At 69.0% G+C, this 22276-nt stretch overlaps 2 protein-coding genes across 3 annotated transcripts in view; one reads left to right on the top strand and one right to left on the bottom strand.

Annotated features, from left to right (window-relative positions):
• Positions 1-2448, top strand: part of CPSF1 (cleavage and polyadenylation specific factor 1) — a 37360-nt gene extending 34912 nt beyond the window's left edge. Inside the window, exons 34-38 of the mRNA XM_089776105.1 lie at positions 57-104; positions 532-687; positions 1695-1824; positions 2046-2184; positions 2307-2448. Coding sequence (XP_089632231.1) covers positions 57-104; positions 532-687; positions 1695-1824; positions 2046-2184; positions 2307-2354 — 521 coding nt within the window. The 3' untranslated portion in view covers positions 2355-2448. The remainder of the gene's footprint in view (positions 1-56; positions 105-531; positions 688-1694; positions 1825-2045; positions 2185-2306) is intronic.
• Positions 2449-2627: 179 nt separating this feature from the next.
• ADCK5 (aarF domain containing kinase 5) lies at positions 2628-18183 on the bottom strand. Of its 2 annotated transcripts, none has more exons than XM_089776107.1 (15): positions 18105-18183; positions 8691-8791; positions 7337-7483; positions 7139-7214; positions 6452-6652; positions 6093-6233; positions 5581-5694; positions 5247-5378; positions 4395-4478; positions 4059-4140; positions 3897-3975; positions 3695-3786; positions 3361-3610; positions 2946-3062; positions 2628-2867 (listed from the first exon to the last, which is right to left on the bottom strand). In XM_089776107.1, exons 1-15 carry the CDS (start codon positions 18120-18122, stop codon positions 2762-2764), a joined length of 1740 nt encoding a protein of 579 aa, XP_089632233.1. In that variant the 5' UTR covers positions 18123-18183; the 3' UTR covers positions 2628-2761. The 2 variants fall into 2 exon arrangements, with proteins under 2 accessions (XP_089632233.1, XP_089632232.1); XM_089776106.1 differs by lacking the exon at positions 18105-18183 and adding an exon at positions 17535-17561.
• Between the last annotated feature and the right edge of the window lie 4093 nt (positions 18184-22276).

Genomic DNA, 22276 nt, shown 5'->3' with positions numbered 1-22276 from the left:
CACCAGGGCGGGGGCTCCGGGGAGCGCTGGGTTTCTGATCTCGGCTCTCCCGGCAGTGTCGGATCGCGACCGCAACCTCATGGTCTACATGTACCTGCCAGAAGGTAAGGCCTGGTGCTGCCAGCGTGGGGCGGGCACTGCCGGGGGGGCTGGGAGGGGCCTGTCCCGTCCCTGTTAGGGCAGACACGGGGCCGGGGAGCCCAGTGCCTCTGGCTGAGACAGGTTGGGGCCCAGTGCTCCTGCTCCCCCGTTGGCTCAGTCTAATTGGCCGGGACACTGCCCCCCAGTAGCAGGGTGCCCGTCGCTGGGTTGGGTTTCTGCTGCTGGTGCCCATCCGCCCGGGCCTCGGTGCCCGTCACAAAATGCATTCCGCACGTGGCCGGCAAAGACCGCCGGGCACACGGACCTGGCCTGCTGGGCTGTTCCCTGCCCCCGTGCTGGGCAGACCAAGCCCAGCGTGGGACCCAGCTCCCAGCATGCTGCACTCCGGAGCGGAGCATGCTGGGAGCTGTCGGCGCCTGCTTCTCGTAGCCAAGGAGAGCTTCGGGGGCATGCGGCTGCTGCGCCGGGCCGACTTCCACGTGGGCGCCCACGTCAACACCTTCTGGCGGACGCCGTGCCGCTGGGCCACGGACAGCACCACCAAGAAGTCCAGCGCCTGGGAGAGGAAGCACATCACCTGGTTCGGTGGGTCGGTGGGCTGGGGCTGGGCCAAGTGAGGGCCCCTCTGCCCTCGGGGGGGTGGGGTAAGGCAGCACCTCCCCTCCGTGCCCGGCGGGGCTGCGCTCTGAGCGGCTTTGGCCAGAGGGAGGCGGGAGCAGCAGCAATCTGGGCGGGCGGGGGCCCAGAGTGGGGTTGTCGGGGGCTGGCATGGAGGGAGATTGGAGGCTGGCATGGAGCGGGGTTGTTGGGGGTCAGGGGCAGGCGTGGAGGGAGGCTGGGGGCTGGCATGGGGGGCTGGCAGGCTGGGGGCTGGGGAGGAGGGGGGGGGAGGGAGCGGGGCTGTTGGGGGTCAGGGGCAGGCATGGAGGGAGGCTGAGGGCTGGCATGGAGCGGGGCTGTTGGGGGTCGGAGGCGGGCGGGGAGGGAGGCTGGGGGCTGGCATGGAGCAGGGCTGTTGGGGGTCAGGGCAGGCATGGAGGGAGGCTGAGGGCTGGCATGGAGCAGGGCTGTTGGGGGTCGGGGCAGGCATGGAGGGAGGCTGAGGGCTGGCATGGAGCAGGGCTGTTGGGGGTCGGGGCAGGCATGGAGGGAGGCTGAGGGCTGGCATGGAGCGGGGCTGTTGGGGGTCAGGGGCAGGCATGGAGGGAGGCTGAGGGCTGGCTTGGAGCAGGGCTGTTGGGGGTCGGGGCAGGCATGGAGCAGGGCTGTCAGGACATGGGTGAGAGGAGTGGCTGCTCAAGGCGGCGCCGTGGGGAAGGGGGTGACTGAGGTGGGGCACCAGGGAGGGCCGCTGTGGCCCTGGTGCCGTGGGAGCAGGGTCTGCCGTGGGAAGCGTGCCCCGGCGTTGGGGTCTAGAGCCAGCGGAGGGCGCCGGAGCTGCCGGCCTGGCTCCGGGTTCTGCCCTCAGTGGAAGGCGCCATCTCGCAGGGGACACCAGGGCCCCAGATGCTGCCTCAGCTCCCCAGGTCGTCTCGGACCCCGGGGGGCGGCCCCGGGCTCTTGGGTTCACTGACCGGCCGTTCCCTCCCCAGCCACGCTGGACGGTGGGATCGGCCTGCTCCTCCCCATGCAGGAGAAGACGTATCGGCGCCTGCTGATGCTGCAGAACGCGCTCACCACCATGCTGTCGCACCACGCCGGCCTCAACCCCCGGGCCTTCAGGTACGGCCCCCGCCTGGAGCCTGTCTGCCCCGGGAGGGCAGGACCGTGGCGTGTGCGCCCAGCGTGGCACGGGCTGGTGCTGGGAGCCCTGTCAGGCTGCGGGGCCGGGCCAGTGTCTCTAGGGCTCTGACGGGGGTCAGGGCCCTTGGGGGAAGAGCTGGGGCTGGGTGTAGCGCCCTGCCCCCAGGCTCTCCCCCCCAGCTGCGGCTCCTCTCCCCCAGGATGCTGCACGTGGACCGCCGCATCCTGCAGAACGCCGTCCGCAACATCCTGGACGGGGAGCTGCTGAACCGCTACCTCTACCTGAGCGCCATGGAGCGCACCGAGCTGGCCAAGAAGATCGGCACCACGCCCGACATCGTGAGTAGGGCCGGCCCCCCCGCCCCCACTGCTGCGGGGCCCCCCTGCCCCACCCCACCCTGCCCCCACTGCTGCGGGGCCCCGCCCTGCCCCGCCCTGACCTGCTGCTTCGTTCCCTGCAGATTCTGGAGGACTTGCTGGAAATCGATCGCGTCACGGCCCATTTCTAACGGACTGGGGGGCCGCGCCTGCCCCCACTGCTGTAAATTCCCTGGCGGCCGGCTCTGTACCCCGGGGAGGGGTTTGTAAAGAAAACGCACACGACGCCCCCTGTGGTGTGTTTGCTGGAACCCTTAGGGGCGGGGGCAGTCGCGCGCCGCCTCTGGGGGGCTCATGGGCTGCCGGGCTGGAGAGGTGGGTGCCGCCGCTTCCCCTGGACCCAGAGAGCCATGGAGCACGGCCGCCCGGCTCCTCCCGCCCCCGGAGCATCACAGACCAGCCGCTGTGGGCGCCTGCAGGCAGTTTTATTAGTGTAACGTGAGGGGCGGTGCAGCCGCGGCCACCGGGCAAGGCCCCGGCTCCCACCCTGCGAGGCCACCGCCGGCCTGGGCCTGGGCCTGGTCGCCGCCGCAGGGCGCTAGGCCTGGAGGTACTCGTAGATCTGGTCGCTCTCCGAGAGGAAGCCCACGTAGGCGAGGAAACGAATGAGGGAGGCCATCAGCCGCATGGAGCAGGTCTCCAGCCTGGGGACGGAGCAGGAGACACATGGAGCCAGCCCTGGCTGGACCCTGCCCCGGCGCCAGAGCCCGCCCACCCCTTACCTGAGGGCCAGCTCAAACTTGAGGCTCTCCCACTTCACCCGGAGCCAGCAGACCAGGCTGCTCCTGCCGATCCCTGAGGATTTGTGGCCAGCGATCCTGCTCCAGCCCTTCACGGCGCTGCAGGGAAAGAGCAGCTGTGGCAGGCCTGGGGCTCCCCTGCCTCTGGCCCCAGGGCCTCCTCTGCCACAGAGCAGCCGGGGGCCGGGCCAGAGCAGGGATCCCCGTGCTGCACAGCCCTGTGGGGGGAAGGGGGGACGGACAGAGCAGGGATCCCCGTGCTGCACAGCCCTGTGGGGGGGGGGGGGGGGGGGGGGGAGAGAAGGACAGAGCAGCCCTTTCCCCAGGGCCCAGCCCTGGCACGGTGCGGCGCACTGGGAGGGGTGGGAGCTGCCCGTGGGCCCCCCCCGCCCCTCACCTCTTGGCCATGACGAAGTAGCGGTCGACGGGGGCGCCCAGGGCGATGTTGATGCTGCGCACGGTGTTGATGTTCCGGAAGACGAGCAGCATGGGCCGGGGCAGGTCCTTGAGCACCTGCATGATGCGGTGGAAGTGGTGCCGGGCCATGGCCTGCATGTAGAGCGTCTCCTCCCGCGTCAGCACGTTGGCCAGCCGCAGCCCCATGCGCAGGGGCCTCTGCATCAGGATCTCGCAGAACAGGAAGTAATCTGGGGCGGGGACAGGCCTGGGGGTCAGGGCCTGGGGGGGCGGGGTTAACCGGGGAGCAGCCTGGCCCCTGCCCCCTCACTCACCCTTCACGCCCAGCTCGGCCGAGCAGGCCCGCATGGCCGCGTCGTCCCGCAGGATGATGGCTCGCCACAGCCGGCACAGCGCCGTCCGGTCCCTGCCGGGGGAGCGGCCATGTCAGCAGGGCTGCCCCACATGGCGGGGGGGAGGCAGCAGCGAGCGGCCTCCCCATGTTGTGTCTGCCCGCCCCCCCCAGCCCCTCCCTACCTCTCACTGAGGAACTCGTACAGTCCATGATCCAGCAGCACCAGCTCGGCCTTCCCGTCAGGGCCCCGTCGCACCAGCACTGCAACACAGAGGGCTCACTACACCCCTCAGCCCCCACCGCCCCCCCCCTCGCCGGCCGGGGAGGGGACCCCCAGCACCTACCGTTCCCGGGGTGCGGGTCTGCGTGGATGAAGCCCGTGTAGAATATCTGCTCGGCGAACATCTGGATCAGCTTGTCTGCGATCTGCAAGGGGGGGGGGAGCCTCTGAGCACCCCACACCTCCCCGCCAGGCCAGGGGGCAGGGCTGGCAGGCTCCGTCTCCTGGGGCCTGGTGCCGCCTCCAGGGAAGGGGGCTGCAGGCCGGTGAATGCAGCTGCCTCCCAGCGAGCCGGGGAGGTTAAACGTGGCGGCCCCACAGATTCCACAGGGTCTCTGCCCACCCCCGCCCCGTGCTGGGCCGAGCCCGGGAAGCGTGCGGCTGCCCCCTGCCCACTCACGTCCTTGAGGCTCAGGCCCTGCGCCTGGATCTTCTCCACATTGTTGACTTTGCAGCCATCGCAGTAATCCGCAGTCAGGACTCTCTGCGGGGAGCAGGCGGGTCAGGGAGCGGGGGGCATCTCCTGTGCCAACCCCCAGCCCGTAGGAGGAAGGCGGGGACCCAGCTGCGTCTGGACTGGCAAGACTTTGCGCAAAAGCATCTTGCCGCCTGTCTAGACCGGCCGCGAGTATTCGCGCCAGAGCACTGCCGCTGTCCTGTGCAAATTGGCTCCTTGCGCGGACGCTCCCGCTCGGGATCAGCCTCTTGCGCAAGAGGCCAGTGCGGACGGGCAAGTTCATGCCTTGCGCAAGGAAGCCCGATGGCTACAATGGCCAGCAGAGCTTCCCTGCGCCAGAGCGTCCACCCCGGCACGGATGCTTTTGCGCAAAACACGGCTCCTGTACAAAAGCATCCGGGCCGGGGAGACGCTCTTGTGCAAATACCTTTAACGGAAACACTTTTCCAGGAAATGTATTTGCACAAAATCCTGCCAGTCTGGACGCAGCCACAGACCCAGGAGAGGAGGGGCCCGTTCCCCTCTGCAGCTGGGCATCCCCCAGCAGGTGGCATCGCCGGCCCCCTCCTCCGCTCCCAGGGTGGGTGGAGACAGGACAAGATGCCAGGGCCCTAGGTGGATGGAGACGTGGCCGGGGTTCATCTCGGATGGACAGAGATGTGACTGGGGCGGGTGGCCAGGACCCAGGGCGGGCGTCCACAGCCCAGGGTAGGTAGAGACGTGGCTGGGGTGGGCAGGGACCAGGTGGGTGGAGACGTGGCTCATGGCAGGGGCCCGTCTGTCCCGTGTCCCCACCTTGCTGCACTTGTCCCAGTGCACCTTGGGGATGACGACGTAGGGGAAGTGGCGCAGGTCCTGGGCGCAGCGCTCGGCATTCCGGCCCTCGTTCTCAAAGTCCAGCTCCTGGGCCAGCGTCCCCTTCAGGTCCTGCGGGGAGGGGGCAGGGCAGTGGGAGGGCAGGGGCAGGGCCGGGGGGCGAGTGTGTTCCCTTGGCCAGGCAGGCGTGGGGCGCCAGCTGCCTCATCCCGCTCGCCGCCTCGCCCTGCCGCACCAAGGCCACCCCCGGCGGCTGCCTGCCAACACCCCCGGGCCAGCGCCCACATAACGGAGCAGCGGGCGACGCCCGTACCTTGAGCACCCAGCTGAACCCGAAGCTGGGGTGCATGAACTCCACGATGCGCAGCAGCAGCTCCAGCGTGCGGATGTCCCCGTCAAACCGGTCCCGCAGGTCGATGTACTGCACCTGGGGGTGGAGGCGGAGCGCTGGGAACCCGGCCTGGCCTGCAGAGACTGGGCCCTGAATGCAATTCCCCCCCACCCCAACTAGGGGGCAGGCCCCACCCCCACTGGCCAGTCTGCCCCACAGCAGGGTTCCTCATGCTGGCGGCACACTGCCCACACCTGCCAGGGCAGAGCCACCCCTGGGAAGGGGGAGGGCAGCCGCTGGACACTCCCAAGCAGGCAAGGCCTGGGGGTCACCCTGGGTCCTGGCCCCTCCACCACCCTAAGCCACCTGTCCCAGCAGCACAGGGGGTCTCAGCCCAGGCTGGGACCAGGCAGCTGCCCTCTGGCTCCATGAGTGGGGGCCAGGGGCGGCGAGGGCCCTGGATGGAGCCGGCCCCCTCCCCACAGTTCACGCACCTTCACCGCCACCAGGGTGCCGTCCTGCAGCCGGGCCTTGTGCACCTGGGCCAGGCTGGCCGCGGCCACGGGCTGGTAGTCGAACTCCCGGAAGAGCACGTTGGCCCTGGCTTGGAAATCCTCCAGGAATAGCTCGTCCACCTGCGCGGGAGGGAGGCGGGCGTCAGGGGGCTGCCCTCGTGCCCAGGGGAGGGCGCCACACACCCAGCTGCAGGGGCAGCCGGGCCTCACGCTGCACAGGGCAGCATGGAGAGCTCTGCCCGGCAGCTGGGGGGCAGTGGGCTACAGCCCCAGGCCGGCCTGCCTGGCCCCTCGCCCAGAGGGCAATGGGGATGCCCTGCCCGGGGCCTGGCACTCACCTCCCCGTAGCCCCGCTTGAGGGCCTGGTCCTCCAGCACGCGCAGGGTGCTGATGTACTCGGGCGGCAGCAGGTGGTTGAAGGAGCACAGGCCCTGGCCCAGCTTGATGTAGAGACCCCCGTTGAGGATGGCGCCCTGCACCAGGCACTCGGCCGCCCGCTGGTGGCAGGCTGACATCGCCGCCGTGTACTCCGGGCTGTTCTGACGACAGGCACACGTGGCAGGGAGCAGCCGTTAGCACGGGCAGGGTGTGACCAGCAGGGGGCGGCAGTGCCTGGCACGACCAGCAGGGGGCGGCAGTGCCTGGCACGACCAGCAGGGGGCGGCAGTGCCTGGCACGACCAGCAGGGGGCGGCAGTGCCTGGCACGACCAGCAGGGGGCGGCAGTGCCTGGCACGGCCAGCAGGGGGCGGCAGTGCCTGGCACGACCAGCAGGGAGCCCAAGTGCCCAGCACGACCAGCAGGGGGCTCCTGAGCAAGGAGGGGCAATGGGGGCGGGGACCAGGCTAGCAAGGGGCACTCTGTCCCGGGGGGGGCACCATACACAGGGGGGGGCACAGCTAGGGAAAGGGGACCTGCCCAGGATGCCAGCAGCAGTACCAGGAGAGGGGTGCCCCAGTCTGCATGTCCCCCTCCGCCCCGGCCCCACGCTGAGCCCGCTGGGGGGGGCGCCCAGGCTGGAAATACCTCGGCCACGCCCCGCAGCGCCACGTGCTCCGTCCACCAGTAATCCAGTGAGATCTGCATGCCCAGCTGCAGGGACCTGCGGGGAGGGCGGGTGGCTCAGGGGCCCTGCGGCCAGAGAGAACCCGGAGTCCTGACTCCCCCTGCGACGGGGCCCGGACCCGCTGGGCCCTCGGGGGGGGGGACAAATCCAACGCCCACCTGCCAAAGCGCCCGATGCCCTCCACCAGCAGCCGCATCTTCCTCCGCTCCTGGGCGTCGGCCAGCCCGTAGCGCATCCCCGCGGCCAGGGGCAGCCCCAGCCCCACGGCCAGCAGCCCCCTCAGCAGCCCCCTGCGCCGGCTCCAGCTGGGGGGAGGGGACAGCGGTGAGAGGCCCCCACGATGACTCCCCCAGTGACTGCCCTGCCCCACGGCTCCCCTGGGAGTGCTCCCCCCCGACTGCCCTGCCCCACAGCCCCCCTGGGAGTGCTCCCCCCCGACTGCCCTGCCCCACGGCTCCCCTGTGAGTGCTCCCCCCCGACTGCCCTGCCCCACAGCCCCCCTGGGAGTGCTCCCCCCCGACTGCCCTGCCCCACGGCTCCCCTGTGAGTGCTCCCCCCCGACTGCCCTGCCCACGGCTCCCCTGGGAGTGCTCCCCCCCGACTGCCCTGCCCACGGCTCCCCTGGGAGTGCTCCCCCCCGACTGCCCTGCCCCACGGCTCCCCTGTGAGTGCTCCCCCCCGACTGCCCTGCCCACGGCTCCCCTGGGAGTGCTCCCCCCCGACTGCTCTGCCCCACGGCTCCCCTGGGAGTGCTCCCCCCCGACTGCCCTGCCCACGGCTCCCCTGGGAGTGCTCCCCCCCGACTGCCCTGCCCACGGCTCCCCTGGGAGTGCTCCCCCCCGACTGCCCTGCCCCACGGCTCCCCTGTGAGTGCTCCCCCCCGACTGCCCTGCCCCACAGCCCCCCTGGGACTGCCCCCCCGACTGCCCTGCCCCACAGCCCTTCCCGGTCCAGTGGCTGTGATTCTATGGCACGCAGCCGCGCTTGGGAGCCCTCGCGGCAAAGCCCCCAGACCTGGGACCCCTCCTCTCGGCAGTGGTTAGCCAGGACCCCACCGGTCCCTGGTGCCCCCGAGAGCAGAGGGGCCGCTAACGTTTCGGGGGGGGTTACGGACACACCCAGGGAGGCTGGGCAGAGCCCTACGACGGACCAGGCCCCCGGCGCCGGCCCGCATGGCCCCGGGCGGGACGGGCACAGCCCCGCCAGACCGACTCTGGCCAGAACGGTTTGTAGAACCTGCGCTCAGAGCTCCAGGTGCACCCAGGGCGGGGCTGCCGGGCCCTTTCGGCTCCCAGCCCTCCCCTCCCGCCGCACCCGGGGCGCCTGATCCCAAGGGGGTGGGACGAGGGAGTCACACGGGCCGGCGGGCGCTGCATCCGAGCCCTGGGGAAGGGCATGGAGGGTCCAGCACCACGGGTGGGGCAGACACTGTGGGGAGCAGCCCAAAAGGGGGAGGCCCCAGCCCTAGGGAAGGGACAGTCCGAGGGCTCCCCGCGCGGGCGAGAGACTCACGGTTGCATCGGGGGGCTGAGCCGGTGTCTGCAGTGCAGGGCGAGCGGCTGCCAGGGGTCCCTCCGCCGCAGCAGCAGGGAGTGGAAGTGGCAGAGCTGCACCTAGGGGCCCAGGCACAAAAGTCAGCGGGACCCCGCAGGGCAAGCGAGGAACGGCCACCCGCTGCCTGCGGAACTCACCGCCGCTGGGCAGCACGGAGCCGCCAGGCTCCGCCCACCCACTGCCTGCGGAACTCACCGCCGCTGGGCAGCACGGAGCCGCCAGGCCCCGCCCACCCACTGCCTGCGGAACTCACCGCCGCTGGGCAGCACGGAGCCGCCAGGCTCCGCCCATCCACTGCCTGCGGAACTCACCGCCGCTGGGCAGCACTGAACCACCAGGCTCCGCCCACCCGCTGCCTGCGGAACTCACCGCCGCTGGGCAGCACGGAGCCACCAGGCTCCGCCCACCCGCTGCCTGCGGAACTCACCGCCGCTGGGCAGCACGGAGCCGCCAGGCTCCGCCCACCCACTGCCTGCGGAACTCACCGCCGCTGGGCAGCACGGAGCCGCCAGGCTCCGCCCACCCACTGCCTGCGGAACTCACCGCCGCTGGGCAGCACGGAGCCGCCAGGCTCCGCCCACCCGCTGCCTGCGGAACTCACCGCCGCTGGGCAGCACAGAACCACCAGGCTCCGCCCACCCACTGCCTGCAGAACTCACCGCCGCTGGGCAGCACGGAGCCGCCAGGCCCCACCCACCCGCTGCCTGCGGAACTCACCGCCGCTGGGCAGCACGGAGCCACCAGGCCCCGCCCACCCGCTGCCTGCGGAACTCACCGCCGCTGGGCAGCACGGAGCCGCCAGGCCCCGCCCACCCGCTGCCTGCGGAACTCACCGCCGCTGGGCAGCACGGAGCCGCCAGGCCCCGCCCACCCACTGCCTGCGGAACTCACCGCCGCTGGGAAGCACGGAGCCGCCAGGCTCCGCCCACCCACTGCCTGCGGAACTCACCGCCGCTGGGCAGCACGGAGCCGCCAGGCCCCACCCACCCACTGCCTGTGGAACTCACCGCCGCTGGGCAGCACGGAGCCGCCAGGCCCCACCCACCCACTGCCTGCGGAACTCACCGCCGCTGGGCAGCACGGAGCCGCCAGGCCCCACCCACCCACTGCCTTCGGAACTCACCGCCGCTGGGCAGCACAGAACCACCAGGTTCCGCCCACCCACTGCCTGCGGAACTCACCGCCGCTGGGCAGCACGGAACCGCCAGGCCCCACCCACCCACTGCCTGCGGAACTCACCGCCACTGGGCAGCACAGAACCACCAGGCTCTGCCCACCCGCTGCCTGCAGAACTCACCGCCGCTGGGCAGCACGGAGCCGCCAGGCCCCACCCACCCACCGCCAGGCCCCACCCACCCACCGCCGCTGGGCAGCACAGAACCACCAGTCTCCGCCCACCCACTGCCTGCGGAACTCACCGCCGCTGGGCAGCACAGAACCACCAGGCCCCGCCCACCCACTGCTTCCAGAACTCACCGCCGCTGGGCAGCACGGAGCTGCCAGGCCCCGCCCACCCGCTGCCTGCAGAACTCACCGCCACTGGGCAACACGGAGCTGCCAGGCCCCGCCCACCCGCTGCCTGCGGAACTCACCGCCGCTGGGCAACACGGAGCCGCCAGGCCCCGCCCACCCACTGCCTGCAGAACTCACCGCCGCTGGGCAGCACGGAGCCGCCAGGCCCCACCCACCCACTGCCTGCAGAACTCACCGCCGCTGGGCAACACGGAGCTGCCAGGCCCCGCCCACTCGCTGCCTGCGGAACTCACCGCCGCTGGGCAGCACAGAACCACCAGGCCCCGCCCACCCGCTGCCTGCAGAACTCACCGCCGCTGGGCAGCACGGAGCCGCCAGGCCCCGCCCACCCACTGCCGACAGAACTCACCGCCGCTGGGCAACACGGAGCCGCCAGGCCCCACCCACCCCTGTCTGCAGAACTCACCGCCGCTGGGCAACACGGAGCCGCCAGGCCCCACCCACCCCTGTCTGCAGAACTCACCGCCGCTGGGCAACACGGAGCCGCCAGGCCCCACCCACCCCTGTCTGCAGAACTCACCGCCGCTGGGCAACACGGAGCTGCCAGGCCCCACCCACCCACTGCTTCCAGAACTCACCGCCGCTGGGCAACACGGAGCTGCCAGGCCCCGCCCACCCGCTGCCTGCAGAACTCACCGCCGCTGGGCAACACGGAGCCGCCAGGCCCCGCCCACCCACTGCCTGCGGAACTCACAGCCGCTGGGCAACACGGAGCCGCCAGGCCCCACCCACCCGCTGCCTGCAGAACTCACCGCCGCTGGGCAACACGGAGCTGCCAGGCCCCGCCCACCCGCTGCCTGCGGAACTCACCGCCGCTGGGCAACACGGAGCTGCCAGGCCCCGCCCACCCACTGCCTGTGGAACTCACCGCCGCTGGCCAACACGGAGCTGCCAGGCCCCGCCCACCCGCTGCCTGCAGAACTCACCGCCGCTGGGCAACACGGAGCTGCCAGGCCCCACCCACCCACTGCCTGCAGAACTCACCGCCGCTGGGCAGCATGGAGCCGCCAGGCTCCACCCACCCGCTGCCTGCGGAACTCACTGCCGCTGGGCAGCACAGAGCTGCCAGGCCCCGCCCACCCGCTGCCTGTGGAACTCACCGCCGCTGGGCAGCACGGAGCTGCCAGGCCCCGCCCACCCGCTGCCTGCAGAACTCACCGCCGCTGGGCAACACGGAGCTGCCAGGCCCCGCCCACTCGCTGCCTGCGGAACTCACCGCCGCTGGGCAACACGGAGCTGCCAGGCCCCACCCACCCCTGTCTGCAGAACTCACCGCCGCTGGGCAGCACGGAGCCGCCAGGCCCCACCCACCCACTGCCTGCAGAACTCACCGCCGCTGGGCAACACGGAGCTGCCAGGCCCCGCCCACCCGCTGCCTGCGGAACTCACCGCCGCTGGGCAACACGGAGCTGCCAGGCCCCACCCACCCACTGCCTCCAGAACTCACCGCCGCTGGGCAACACGGAGCTGCCAGGCCCCGCCCACCCACTGCCTGCAGAACTCACCGCCGCTGGGCAGCACGGAGCTGCCAGGCCCCGCCCACCCGCTGCCTGCAGAACTCACCGCCACTGGCCAACACGGAGCTGCCAGGCCCCGCCCACCCACTGCCTGCAGAACTCACCGCCACTGGCCAACACGGAGCTGCCAGGCCCCGCCCACCCACTGCCTGAGGAACTCACCGCCGCTGGGCAACACGGAGCCGCCAGGCCCCGCCCACCCACTGCCTGCGGAACTCACAGCCGCTGGGCAACACGGAGCCGCCAGGCCCCACCCACCCGCTGCCTGCAGAACTCACCGCCGCTGGCCAACACGGAGCTGACAGGCCCCGCCCACCCGCTGCCTGCAGAACTCACCGCCGCTGGGCAACACGGAGCTGCCAGGCCCCGCCCACCTGCTGCCTGCGGAACTCACCGCCGCTGGGTAGCACGGAGCTGCCAGGCCCCACCCACTCACTGCCTGCGGAACTCACCGCCGCTGGGCAGCACGGAGCTGCCAGGCCCCGCCCACCCACTGCCTGTGGAACTCACCGCCACTGGGGAGCACGGAGCTGCCAGGCCCCGCCCACCCGCTGCCTGCGGAACTCACCGCCGCTGGGCAACACGGAGCCGCCAGGCCCCACCCACCCGCTGCCTGCAGAACTCACCGCCGCTGGGCAACACGGAGCTGCCAGGCCCCACCCACCCCTGTCTGCAGAACTCACCGCCGCTGAGCAGCACGGAGCCGCCAGGCCCCACCCACCCCTGTCTGCAGAACTCACCGCCGCTGGGTAGCACGGAGCCGCCAGGCCCCACCCACCCGCTGCCTGCGGAACTCACCGCCGCTGGGCAGCACGGAGCCGCCAGGCCCCACCCACCCACTGCCTGCGGAACTCACTGCCGCTGGGCAGCAGGGAGTCGCCAGGCCCCACCCACCCGCTGCCTGCAGAACTCACCGCCGCTGGGCAGCACGGAGCTGACAGGCCCCGCCCACCCGCTGCCTGCAGAACTCACCGCCGCTGGGCAACACGGAGCTGCCAGGCCCCGCCCACCTGCTGCCTGCGGAACTCACCGCCGCTGGGTAGCACGGAGCTGCCAGGCCCCACCCACTCACTGCCTGCGGAACTCACCGCCGCTGGGCAGCACGGAGCTGCCAGGCCCCGCCCACCCACTGCCTGTGGAACTCACCGCCACTGGGGAGCACGGAGCTGCCAGGCCCCGCCCACCCGCTGCCTGCGGAACTCACCGCCGCTGGGCAACACGGAGCCGCCAGGCCCCACCCACCCGCTGCCTGCAGAACTCACCGCCGCTGGGCAACACGGAGCTGCCAGGCCCCACCCACCCCTGTCTGCAGAACTCACCGCCGCTGAGCAGCACGGAGCCGCCAGGCCCCACCCACCCCTGTCTGCAGAACTCACCGCCGCTGGGTAGCACGGAGCCGCCAGGCCCCACCCACCCGCTGCCTGCGGAACTCACCGCCGCTGGGCAGCACGGAGCCGCCAGGCCCCACCCACCCACTGCCTGCGGAACTCACTGCCGCTGGGCAGCAGGGAGTCGCCAGGCCCCACCCACCCGCTGCCTGCAGAACTCACCGCCGCTGGGCAGCACGGAGCTGCCAGGCCCCGCCCACCCACTGCCTGCAGAACTCACCGCCGCTGGGCAGCACGGAGCTGCCAGGCCCCGCCCACCCACTGCCTGCGGAACTCACCGCCGCTGGGCAGCACGGAGCCGCCAGGCCCCACCCACCCACTGCCTGCGGAACTCACCGCCGCTGGGCAACACGGAGCCGCCAGGCCCCACCCACCCGCTGCCTGCAGAACTCACCGCCGCTGGGCAACACGGAGCTGCCAGGCCCCACCCACCCACTGCCTGCAGAACTCACCGCCGCTGGGCAGCACGGAGCCGCCAGGCCCCACCCACCCGCTGCCTGAGGAACTCACCGCCGCTGGGCAACACGGAGCTGCCAGGCCCCGCCCACCCACTGCCTGTGGAACTCACCGCCGCTGGCCAACACGGAGCTGCCAGGCCCCGCCCACCCGCTGCCTGAGGAACTCACCGCCGCTGGGCAGCACGGAGCCGCCAGGCCCCACCCACCCACTGCTTCCAGAACTCACCGCCGCTGGGCAGCACGGAGCCACCAGGCCCCACCCACCCACTGCCTGCAGAACTCACTGCCGCTGGGCAGCACGGAGCCGCCAGGCCCCACCCACCCACTGCCTGCGGAACTCACCGCCGCTGGGCAGCACGGAGCCACCATGGCCAGGCTGTTTCTGGAGCACTGCAGGGCCCATGTCTTTCCTGCTGTGCCACGGCTCCCGGCAACACAGCAGCAGCTGGCCAAGCCCCGCCCCACTGCACCCCGCTGCCCTGGCAGGAAGAGCGCCCCTTGTGGCAGCATCCCAGCCTGGCACTGCACCCTGCGGCCCCTCTGAGCGCCCTGCCAGGCGGGTCTGGCGTCACCCCACGGGGCTGCCAGTCACATCCTGGGCAGTGAACAACCCCACGCAGGGCGTGGCCAACGCCTGCCGGAGTCCCCGCAGCCCTGAGCGGGGCACCAAGACCGGCAGCACCCGCCAGCAGCCTGGCCAGCTGCGCCCAGCCATTGGCCGGAACAGCAGCTGGCCGCGGGGGGGGGGGGGAATGGGACTTGCCCCCAGGTACGTGACAAGCGGCAGTACACAGACGCGGGCGACAGGCTGGTAGGGACAATCCCAACACTCTGACTTACGGGGGCACCTTTACCCCGCACCTCCCCCACCCCGCTGTTCACACTTGCTGCCAGGTTCCATACGAATGTCAGACCAGCCAGGCGGGGTCAGACCAAGGGCCCATCCCCCCAGCGTCCTGTCTGCTGGAGCCAGGTGCCCCAGCAGGTACCACTTTACGGTAACCCCCTAGCTCTTTTCTGAACCCTGTCAAAGTTCTAGACTTCACCACACCCTCCGGCGAGGAGTTCCACAGGTTAACCGTGCGCCGAGTGAAGAAAAACGTCCTTTGGTTTGTTTGAAACCTGCTGCCTAGTAATTTCATTTGGTGCCCCTAGTTCTTATTGTTATGGGAACAGGTAAATAACTTTTCCTTAGTCACTTTTTCCACACCAGTCTCGGCTTTCCAGACCTCTGTCGTATCCGCCCTCAGTCTCCTCTTTTCTACGCTGAAAAGTCCAAATCTCTGTAATCTCTCTTCACAGGGGACCCAGCTTTGTTGCCCTTTTCTGAACCGTTTCCAATGCCAAGAGATCTTTTGTGAGGTGAGGAGACCACATCTGTGCGCAGGATTCAAGCTGTGGGCGTCCCAAGGTTTTATACAGGGGCAGTAAGATATTCTGTCGTATCCTCGATGCCTTGTGTAACGATTCCCAACAGCCTGCTCGCTTTGCACACGCAGGGAACTAGCCGCCGTGACTCCAAGGTCTCTCTCTCAGTGGCTAGAGCTAAATGAGTCCCCTTCCAGCAGGACCCAGGCCCGTTTCCCGCCAGCGGCCACAAGCTCACCCTTCCGGGGGTGGGCGCTGCCTCGCTCAGCACCACTGTGCAAATGTGGGGGGCTGTTTGCAGCACCCCCATGCCTGGGGAGCAGGCTGCCTTCGCCCCCGGGAAGGGTTCCCGCTCCTGCAAAGCCTGCTAGAAAGCCTGGCGCAGGCTGCCTGGCTGCTCGAGATGGGAACAGGCTGCTCCGCCCGGCCTCCCGACAGCTCCCCCGCTCTCCCACAAGCCCGCAACCAACGCCCCGCAGCGGAGCCAGCTCCCAGCAGCCCCTGTCGCCAAGCCGAGGGCTCCCCTTCAAAGCGATGCAGAGACCCCCCCCCCCGGGAGACCAGCCGTACCCCGCAGCCCGGCCCCATGGGGACCCAGTCCCAGCTCACGGTCACCAGCCTGTCCCTGCCAGGGCACCTAGCTGTGTCCTCACCTTAGCTCCCTCCCCGGCCGGCTGGGTACAAGCACCAGCCCGACCCCCTACCCCTCGGACGCTGGCAGGGGGAGCAGGGTGCTGGAGAGGGGCCCGGCCGGTTACCCTCAGGCTGAGCCGGGGCTCACTCGGACGGGAGCGCAGCGCCCAACGCAGGGGGTCCCTGCACCCCACACGGGCGTATGGGCCGGCTCCCGCTTCGGGGCAGGGGATGGGGCCAGGCCGGAGACTGGCCAAAGACCCCCTGGAGCCCTGGAGCCAGGGGCTGCGAGCAGGAGGATGGTGGGTCCTGCCCCAGGAGGGGGGTGGCCTGCGATGCAAGAAGGGGGGCCAGGCCCTACCCCTGGGGCGACTGGGGGTGAAGCCGAGGGGGTTGGGTCCCGCCCCCAGGAGGATGGGAGGGTGACGCGGGGGGGGCGTTGCCTGCGCTGGGCAGCACCGCGGGGCCCCCCATGTCCGTGTGGGAGCCCAGAACGGGTGGGGCACACGAGGAGCAGGCGCCTGGCGCCCCATGCCCAGCCTCTGGCCGGAACAGCACGTCCTTGAGGGAAGATGAAACACAAGGGGCCTTCCCGCTGACAGGGGCAGCTCCCAGCTGCGGCAGACGCAGCCCCTCCCCCCGCGTCCCCCCCTCGCTGGCCTTGACAAGTCGCCTTCAGGAGGCGGTTTCCTAATCAGCCCGGGGCGCCGGTCCAGCGCCAGACGGGGTGGGCGGATCCGGAGCCTGGATTCAGCCTCCTCTGCTCCAAGCAAGCCGGGACCAGGGCACGGCCACCAGCGCGGCAGGACTGGCTCCGCTCCCGGGGCCCACGCTGGGGTCTGAGGGCAGCTGTCCCAGCCTGGGCAGGGCAGACACGTGGGGCAATGCAGGGGTGGGGGGGAACTGGCAGCTGAGAGCTTGGGGATCTTGGACTGTGGGCGCTGCAGGCACAGGGACGGTGTGCGTCGGTATCTACACAACAACGCAAACACAGGCACACAAGAGCGGCCGCAATGGGTCAGACCAAAGGTCTGTCCAGCCCGGGGTCCTGTTTGCCGGCAATGCCGGGAGCCCCAGAGGGAGTGAACCCAGCAGGGAAGCCTCACGTGATCTCTCTCCTAGCACCCATCTCCGGAGAAACAGAGGCTAGGGGACACCATTCCTACCCGGCCTGGCTAAGAGCCATTGGTGGACCTAAGCTCCGTGAATCTATCTAGCTCTTTTTTTAACCTTGTTAAAGCCCTGGTCTTCACACCACCCTCTGGCGAGGAGTTCCACAGGTTGACTGTGCGCTGAGTGAAGAAAAACTTCCTTTGGTTTGTTTGTTTGTTTGAAACCTGCTGCCTGTTCATTTCACTGGGTGACCCCTAGATCTTCCGTTATGGGAACAAGTCAATCACTTTTCCTTAGTCACTTTCTCCACACTTGTCACGATTTTGTAGAACACAGACAACAGCCAGCCTGCAGGAGCCACAGTTGCGGGAGGGGGGAGGAAGAATATCAAAAAATTCACATGATACTGGGGATGCTAAATCCTGACTAATCGAGGCATTTTAAAGAGTGTAGCGACAGGCCTGGGCGTTTCAAAGCGCAGCGCCAGGTGGAGCCAGGGCAGCGGGCCCAGGCTCTGTGCAGCGCTGCCGGTGTGAAGTCCCCACTCCTCCCCCCTCGCAGCCCCTTTCTGATAGAGGCAGCAAGGGGGGGAAGCGACTGGTCCAGTAGCCTGTGGATTAGCTGAGAAGCCTTTGACTCTTGCTTCAGGTCCCTCCCTAATACCAGGCACTAGGAAAGGGGGGTGCCGTAATGCACCCAGTAACCAGACCTCGGGAAGCAGAAGAGTACCGTAATGCACCCAGTAATTGCCCCATTGAAGTACCAGCCCCCCCTGAAAGCATGGGAAGGTACCGTAAAGCACATGGTAAAGAGCCCACAGTAGAGGACGGAGTTCCATAAAGCCCCCAGTACCCAGCCCCGGGGAAGCACAGGAGAGGGGAATACCATAAAGCGCCCGGTAGCCGCCCCCCGGGGAAGCAGGGGGTACCGTAAAGCCCCCGGTAGCCGCCCCCGGGGAAGCAGGGGGTACCGTAAAGCCCCCGGTAGCCGCCCCCCCGGGGAAGCAGGGGGGTACCGTAAAGCGCCCAACAGCCGCCCCCCCGGGGAAGCAGGGGGTACCGTAAAGCCCCCGGTAGCCGCCCCCGGGGAAGCAGGGGGGGTACCGTAAAGCGCCCAATAGCCGCCCCCGGGGAAGCAGGGGGTACCGTAAAGCGCCCAATAGCCGCCCCCGGGGAAGCAGGGGAGGTACCGTAAAGCCCCCGGTAGCCGCCCCCGGGGAAGCAGGGGGGGTACCGTAAAACGCCCAATAGCCGCCCCCGGGGAAGCAGGGGGGTACCGTAAAGCGCCCAATAGCCGCCCCCGGGGAAGCAGGGGGGGTACCGTAAAGCCCCCGGTAGCCGCCCCGCGCGGGGCCGCTCTCACCGTGCGCCGCAGCTCCATGACCGCTCTCACCGGCCGCCGCCACTGGCCGCGAGCCACCCGCCCCGCCCGCACTCACCCGCACGCTGATTGGCCAGCCCGCGCCCAGGCACCACCCCTTTCTCAACGCGCACGCCGATTGGCCCGCCTGCCTCGAGGCGCCTCTCTCTTGCCCCACGCGGATGGCGCCCTGCGACTCCAGGCTCCGCCCCCTTACTTATAGCGCTCGTTGATTGGCCAGTCGGCCGTTTCGCATTGGTGGGCAGAATGGGCGGTCCCTGAGCTGGCCCCGCCTCCCGAGCTGGGAGGGGTGGAGCGAGGCGGCGCCACGTGGGCTCCCGGTCCGGCTCCGCATCCTGAGGCCGGGAGAACTGGAGTCCTGGGGGGGGGAGGGGCCACGGAAATAGCCTGTCGGACCCGCGCCCCTTTACCCCCCCGGCCCCTCCCCCGCGCCCCTTTACCCGCCCCCTGCGCCCCCCCGGGTCCCCCCCCGCGCCCCTTTACCCGCCCCCTGCGCCTCCCCGGGTCCCCCCCCGCGCCCCTTTACCCGCCCCCTGCGCCCCCCCGGCCCCCCCGCGCCCCTTTACCCGCCCCCTGCGCCCCCCCCGGCTCCCCCCCCCGCGCCCCTTTACCCGCCCCCTGCGCCCCCCCCGGCCCCCCCCGCGCCCCTTTACCCGCCCCCTGCGCCCCCCCGGCGCCCCCCCCGCGCCCCTTTACCCGCCCCCTGCGCCCCCCCCGGCTCCCCCCCCGCGCCCCTTTACCCGCCCCCTGCGCCCCCCCCCCGGCTCCCCCCCCCGCGCCCCTTTACCCGCCCCCTGCGCCCCCCCGGCTCCCCCCCCGCGCCCCTTTACCCGCCCCCTGCGCCCCCCCGGCTCCCCCCCGCGCCCCTTTACCCGCCCCCTGCGCCCCCCGGCTCCCCCCCCGCGCCCCTTTACCCGCCCCCTGCGCCCCCCCCGGCGCCCCCCCCCGCGCCCCTTTACCCGCCCCCTGCGCCCCCCCCCCGGCTCCCCCCCCGCGCCCCTTTACCCGCCCCCTGCGCCCCCCCCGGCTCCCCCCCCGCGCCCCTTTACCCGCCCCCTGCGCCCCCCCCGGCTCCCCCCCCGCGCCCCTTTACCCGCCCCCTGCGCCCCCCCGGCTCCCCCCCCGCGCCCCTTTACCCGCCCCCTGCGCCCCCCCGGCTCCCCCCCCGCGCCCCTTTACCCGCCCCCTGCGCCCCCCCGGCCCCCCCCCGCGCCCCTTTACCCGCCCCCTGCGCCCCCCCCCCGGCTCCCCCCCCGCGCCCCTTTACCCGCCCCCTGCGCCCCCCCCGGCTCCCCCCCGCGCCCCTTTACCCGCCCCCTGCGCCCCCCCCGGCTCCCCCCCCGCGCCCCTTTACCTGCCCCCTGCGCCCCCCCCCCCGGCTCCGTGTGATCAGCCACGGTTGCGTAGAGCAGCCACGTGCCTGTTGGGAGTGGCCGTCTGGCTGGGCAGGAAGCCACCCTGCTGTCCCAGGCCTTGTCTGTAAATGCCCGGAGCGCTGGGGGATGGCACAGAGGCGGGCCAGGGCAGCGTGTGTCCTGAGGGCTTTGGGCTTTGAGTGTCCCTGTGCCGCACCTCCTACCAGCGGGGCCAAAGTGTTCCTGTGCCCTGGCTTGCCCACACAGGGAGCTGCGGGACAGGACGTCCCTGGGCTGCCTGGCGGCGGGCAGTACAGCTGGCTGACGGAGCAGGGGCCTCCAGCCAGTGTCTCTCCGCTGGGCTACGGCTGCTGTCTCCAGTTGGCTCTGGCGCCCAGGTGAGAGGAAGCCGGCGCTTCCCACCCGGCCGGGCACTGCTCCCAGCCTGGCCCCCTGGGCTGCCTGCAGGCTGCCATCCTGGAACCCGGATCTTTTGAAACGGGGCATTTCTGTCGAAAGATCCCCGTCTTGACCGCGGGTTTTTTTCGAAAAAGAGCCGCAGCCACCATTATGTAAATGATGCGCGGGAAATTCAAATCCCAGCTTCATTTACAATTTCGATACGTCACATTTACATCCCTTTATCGAAAAAGGGTTGTAGTTTAGATGTACCCCTTGTGAGGAAGTGGGGGTCTGGACACTGGCTGGGCATTCGCTGGTCTCTAGGCTTGGGCTGTGGGTGACCCCTACTGGCCAGTGTCTGTAAGCGGGGGGGGGGGTCACCCGGAGGGCCCTCGTGTCCCTATAGAGTGGTCACCAACCAGTCGATCGTGATCTACCGGTCGATCTCAGGGGCTCTAAGAGTAGTTCTTGAGCCCTCTCTGAACTGTGCGCCTGCACAGTACATTTACATTAGATTTCCTCATCTGAGGAGCAGCTACTCACCGAGCAACACCATCCCTGACAGATGTCTATCCAACCTGTTCTTAAATATCTCCAGAGAGGGAGATTCCACCACCTCCCTTGGCAATTGATTCCAATATTTGACCACCCTGACAGTTAGGAATTTTTTCCTAATGTCCAATCTAAACCTCCCCTGCTGCACTTTAAGCCCATTACTCCTTGTCCTGTCCTCAGAAACCAAGAGGAACAAATTTTCTCCTTCCTCCTTGTGACACCCTTTTAGATATTTGAAAACCGTTATCATGTCCCCCCTTAATCTTCTTTTTTCCAAACTAAACAAGCCCAGTTCATGAAGCCTGGCTTCATAGGTCATGTTCTCTAGACCTTTAATCATTCTTGTTGCTCTTCTCTGTACCCTTTCCAATTTCTCCACATCTTTCTTGAAATGTGGCGCCCAGCACTGGACACAGTACTCCAGCTGAGGCCTAACTAGTGCAGAGTAGAGCGGCAGAATGACTTCACGAGTTTTGCTTACAACACACCTGTTGATACAACCTAGAATCATATTTGCTTTTTTTGCAACAGCATCACACTGTTGACTCATATTCAACTTGTGGTCCACTCTGACCCCTAGATCCCTTTCCGCCATGCTCCTTCCTAGACAGTCGCTTCCCATCTTGTATGTATGGAACTGATTGTTCCTTCCTAAGTGGAGCACTTTGCATTTCTCTTGATTAAACCTCATCCTGTTTACCTCTGACCATTTCTCTAACTTGCTAAGGTCATTTTGAATTATGTCCCTATCCTCCAAAGAAGTCGCAACCCCACCCAGTTTGGTATCATCTGCAAACTTAATAAGCGTACTCTCTATCCCAATATCTACATCATTGATGAAGATATTGAACAGTACGGGTCCCAAAACAGACCCTTGAGGAACTCCACTTGTTATCCCTTTCCAGCAGGATTTAGAACCGTTAACAACCACTCTCTGACTACGGTTATCCAGCCAATTATGCACCCACCTTGTCGTGGCCCTATCTAAGTTATATTTGCCTAGTTTATCAATAAGAATATCATGCGAGACCGTATCAAACGCCTTACTAAAGTCTAGGTATATCACATCCACCGCTTCTCCCTTATCCACAAGGCTCGTTATCCTATCAAAGAAAGCTATCAGATTAGTTTGGCATGACTTGTTCTTCACAAACCCATGCTGGCTATTCCCCATCGGGGGGGTCCCCAATGCGCCGTCACACTCCTGCACCCCCACCCTGTCCTGAGCCCTCTCCCCACAACCCAACCTTGACTCCTGCACCCCCCACCTCCCAACCCTCTGCCAAGCCCCCTCCTCCACCCCAGCCTTGACTCCTGCATGCTCATCCCCAGCCTTAACTCCTGCACCCCACCCCACACTCAAACCCTCTGGCCTGAGCCCCCCACATGTACATTTCTTACTGGTACTGGGGTATGACCCCCCCCCCGAGCCTCTCTCGAGGGGGGCGGGTTGTGACAGGACGGCGGTGGTGAGCCATGTACGTCACTGTCACTCCTGTTCTGGATACAGCTGGAGCCCAGGGGGAGAAGGGCCCTAAGCCGGTGTCTGCTGGGGAGAACCCTAACGCCATCGCCTCCGGTCGCCCCGATCCGAATCCCAGAGAGCAAACCCTGCAGGGGCTGGCCCCTTGCCTGGTGCTGGGGCAGGGTGTGCCAACGCCTGCTCGGGGCTGCCCCGCCGGGCGCCCAGGGCTGATGGAATCTGGTGCCCCTGCCAGGGTGGAAGCTGCCCTAGCAGGAAACGGTTCCCCAGGAACTCCCGGTGCCAAGGGGAGCTCCAAGGGACGGAGGGCGCCTCTGGCCCTGTCCGGCGGGCGCTGCTTCCCCGCCCGAGAGGGGCTG

This window comes from Pelodiscus sinensis, chromosome 2, assembly GCF_052426305.1.
Source record: "Pelodiscus sinensis isolate ZL-2025 chromosome 2, ASM5242630v1, whole genome shotgun sequence".
Lineage (NCBI taxonomy): Eukaryota > Metazoa > Chordata > Testudines > Trionychidae > Pelodiscus > Pelodiscus sinensis.
The sequence above is the reverse complement of the archived record's forward strand: the minus strand, read 5'-3'. Positions and strand labels throughout refer to the sequence as shown.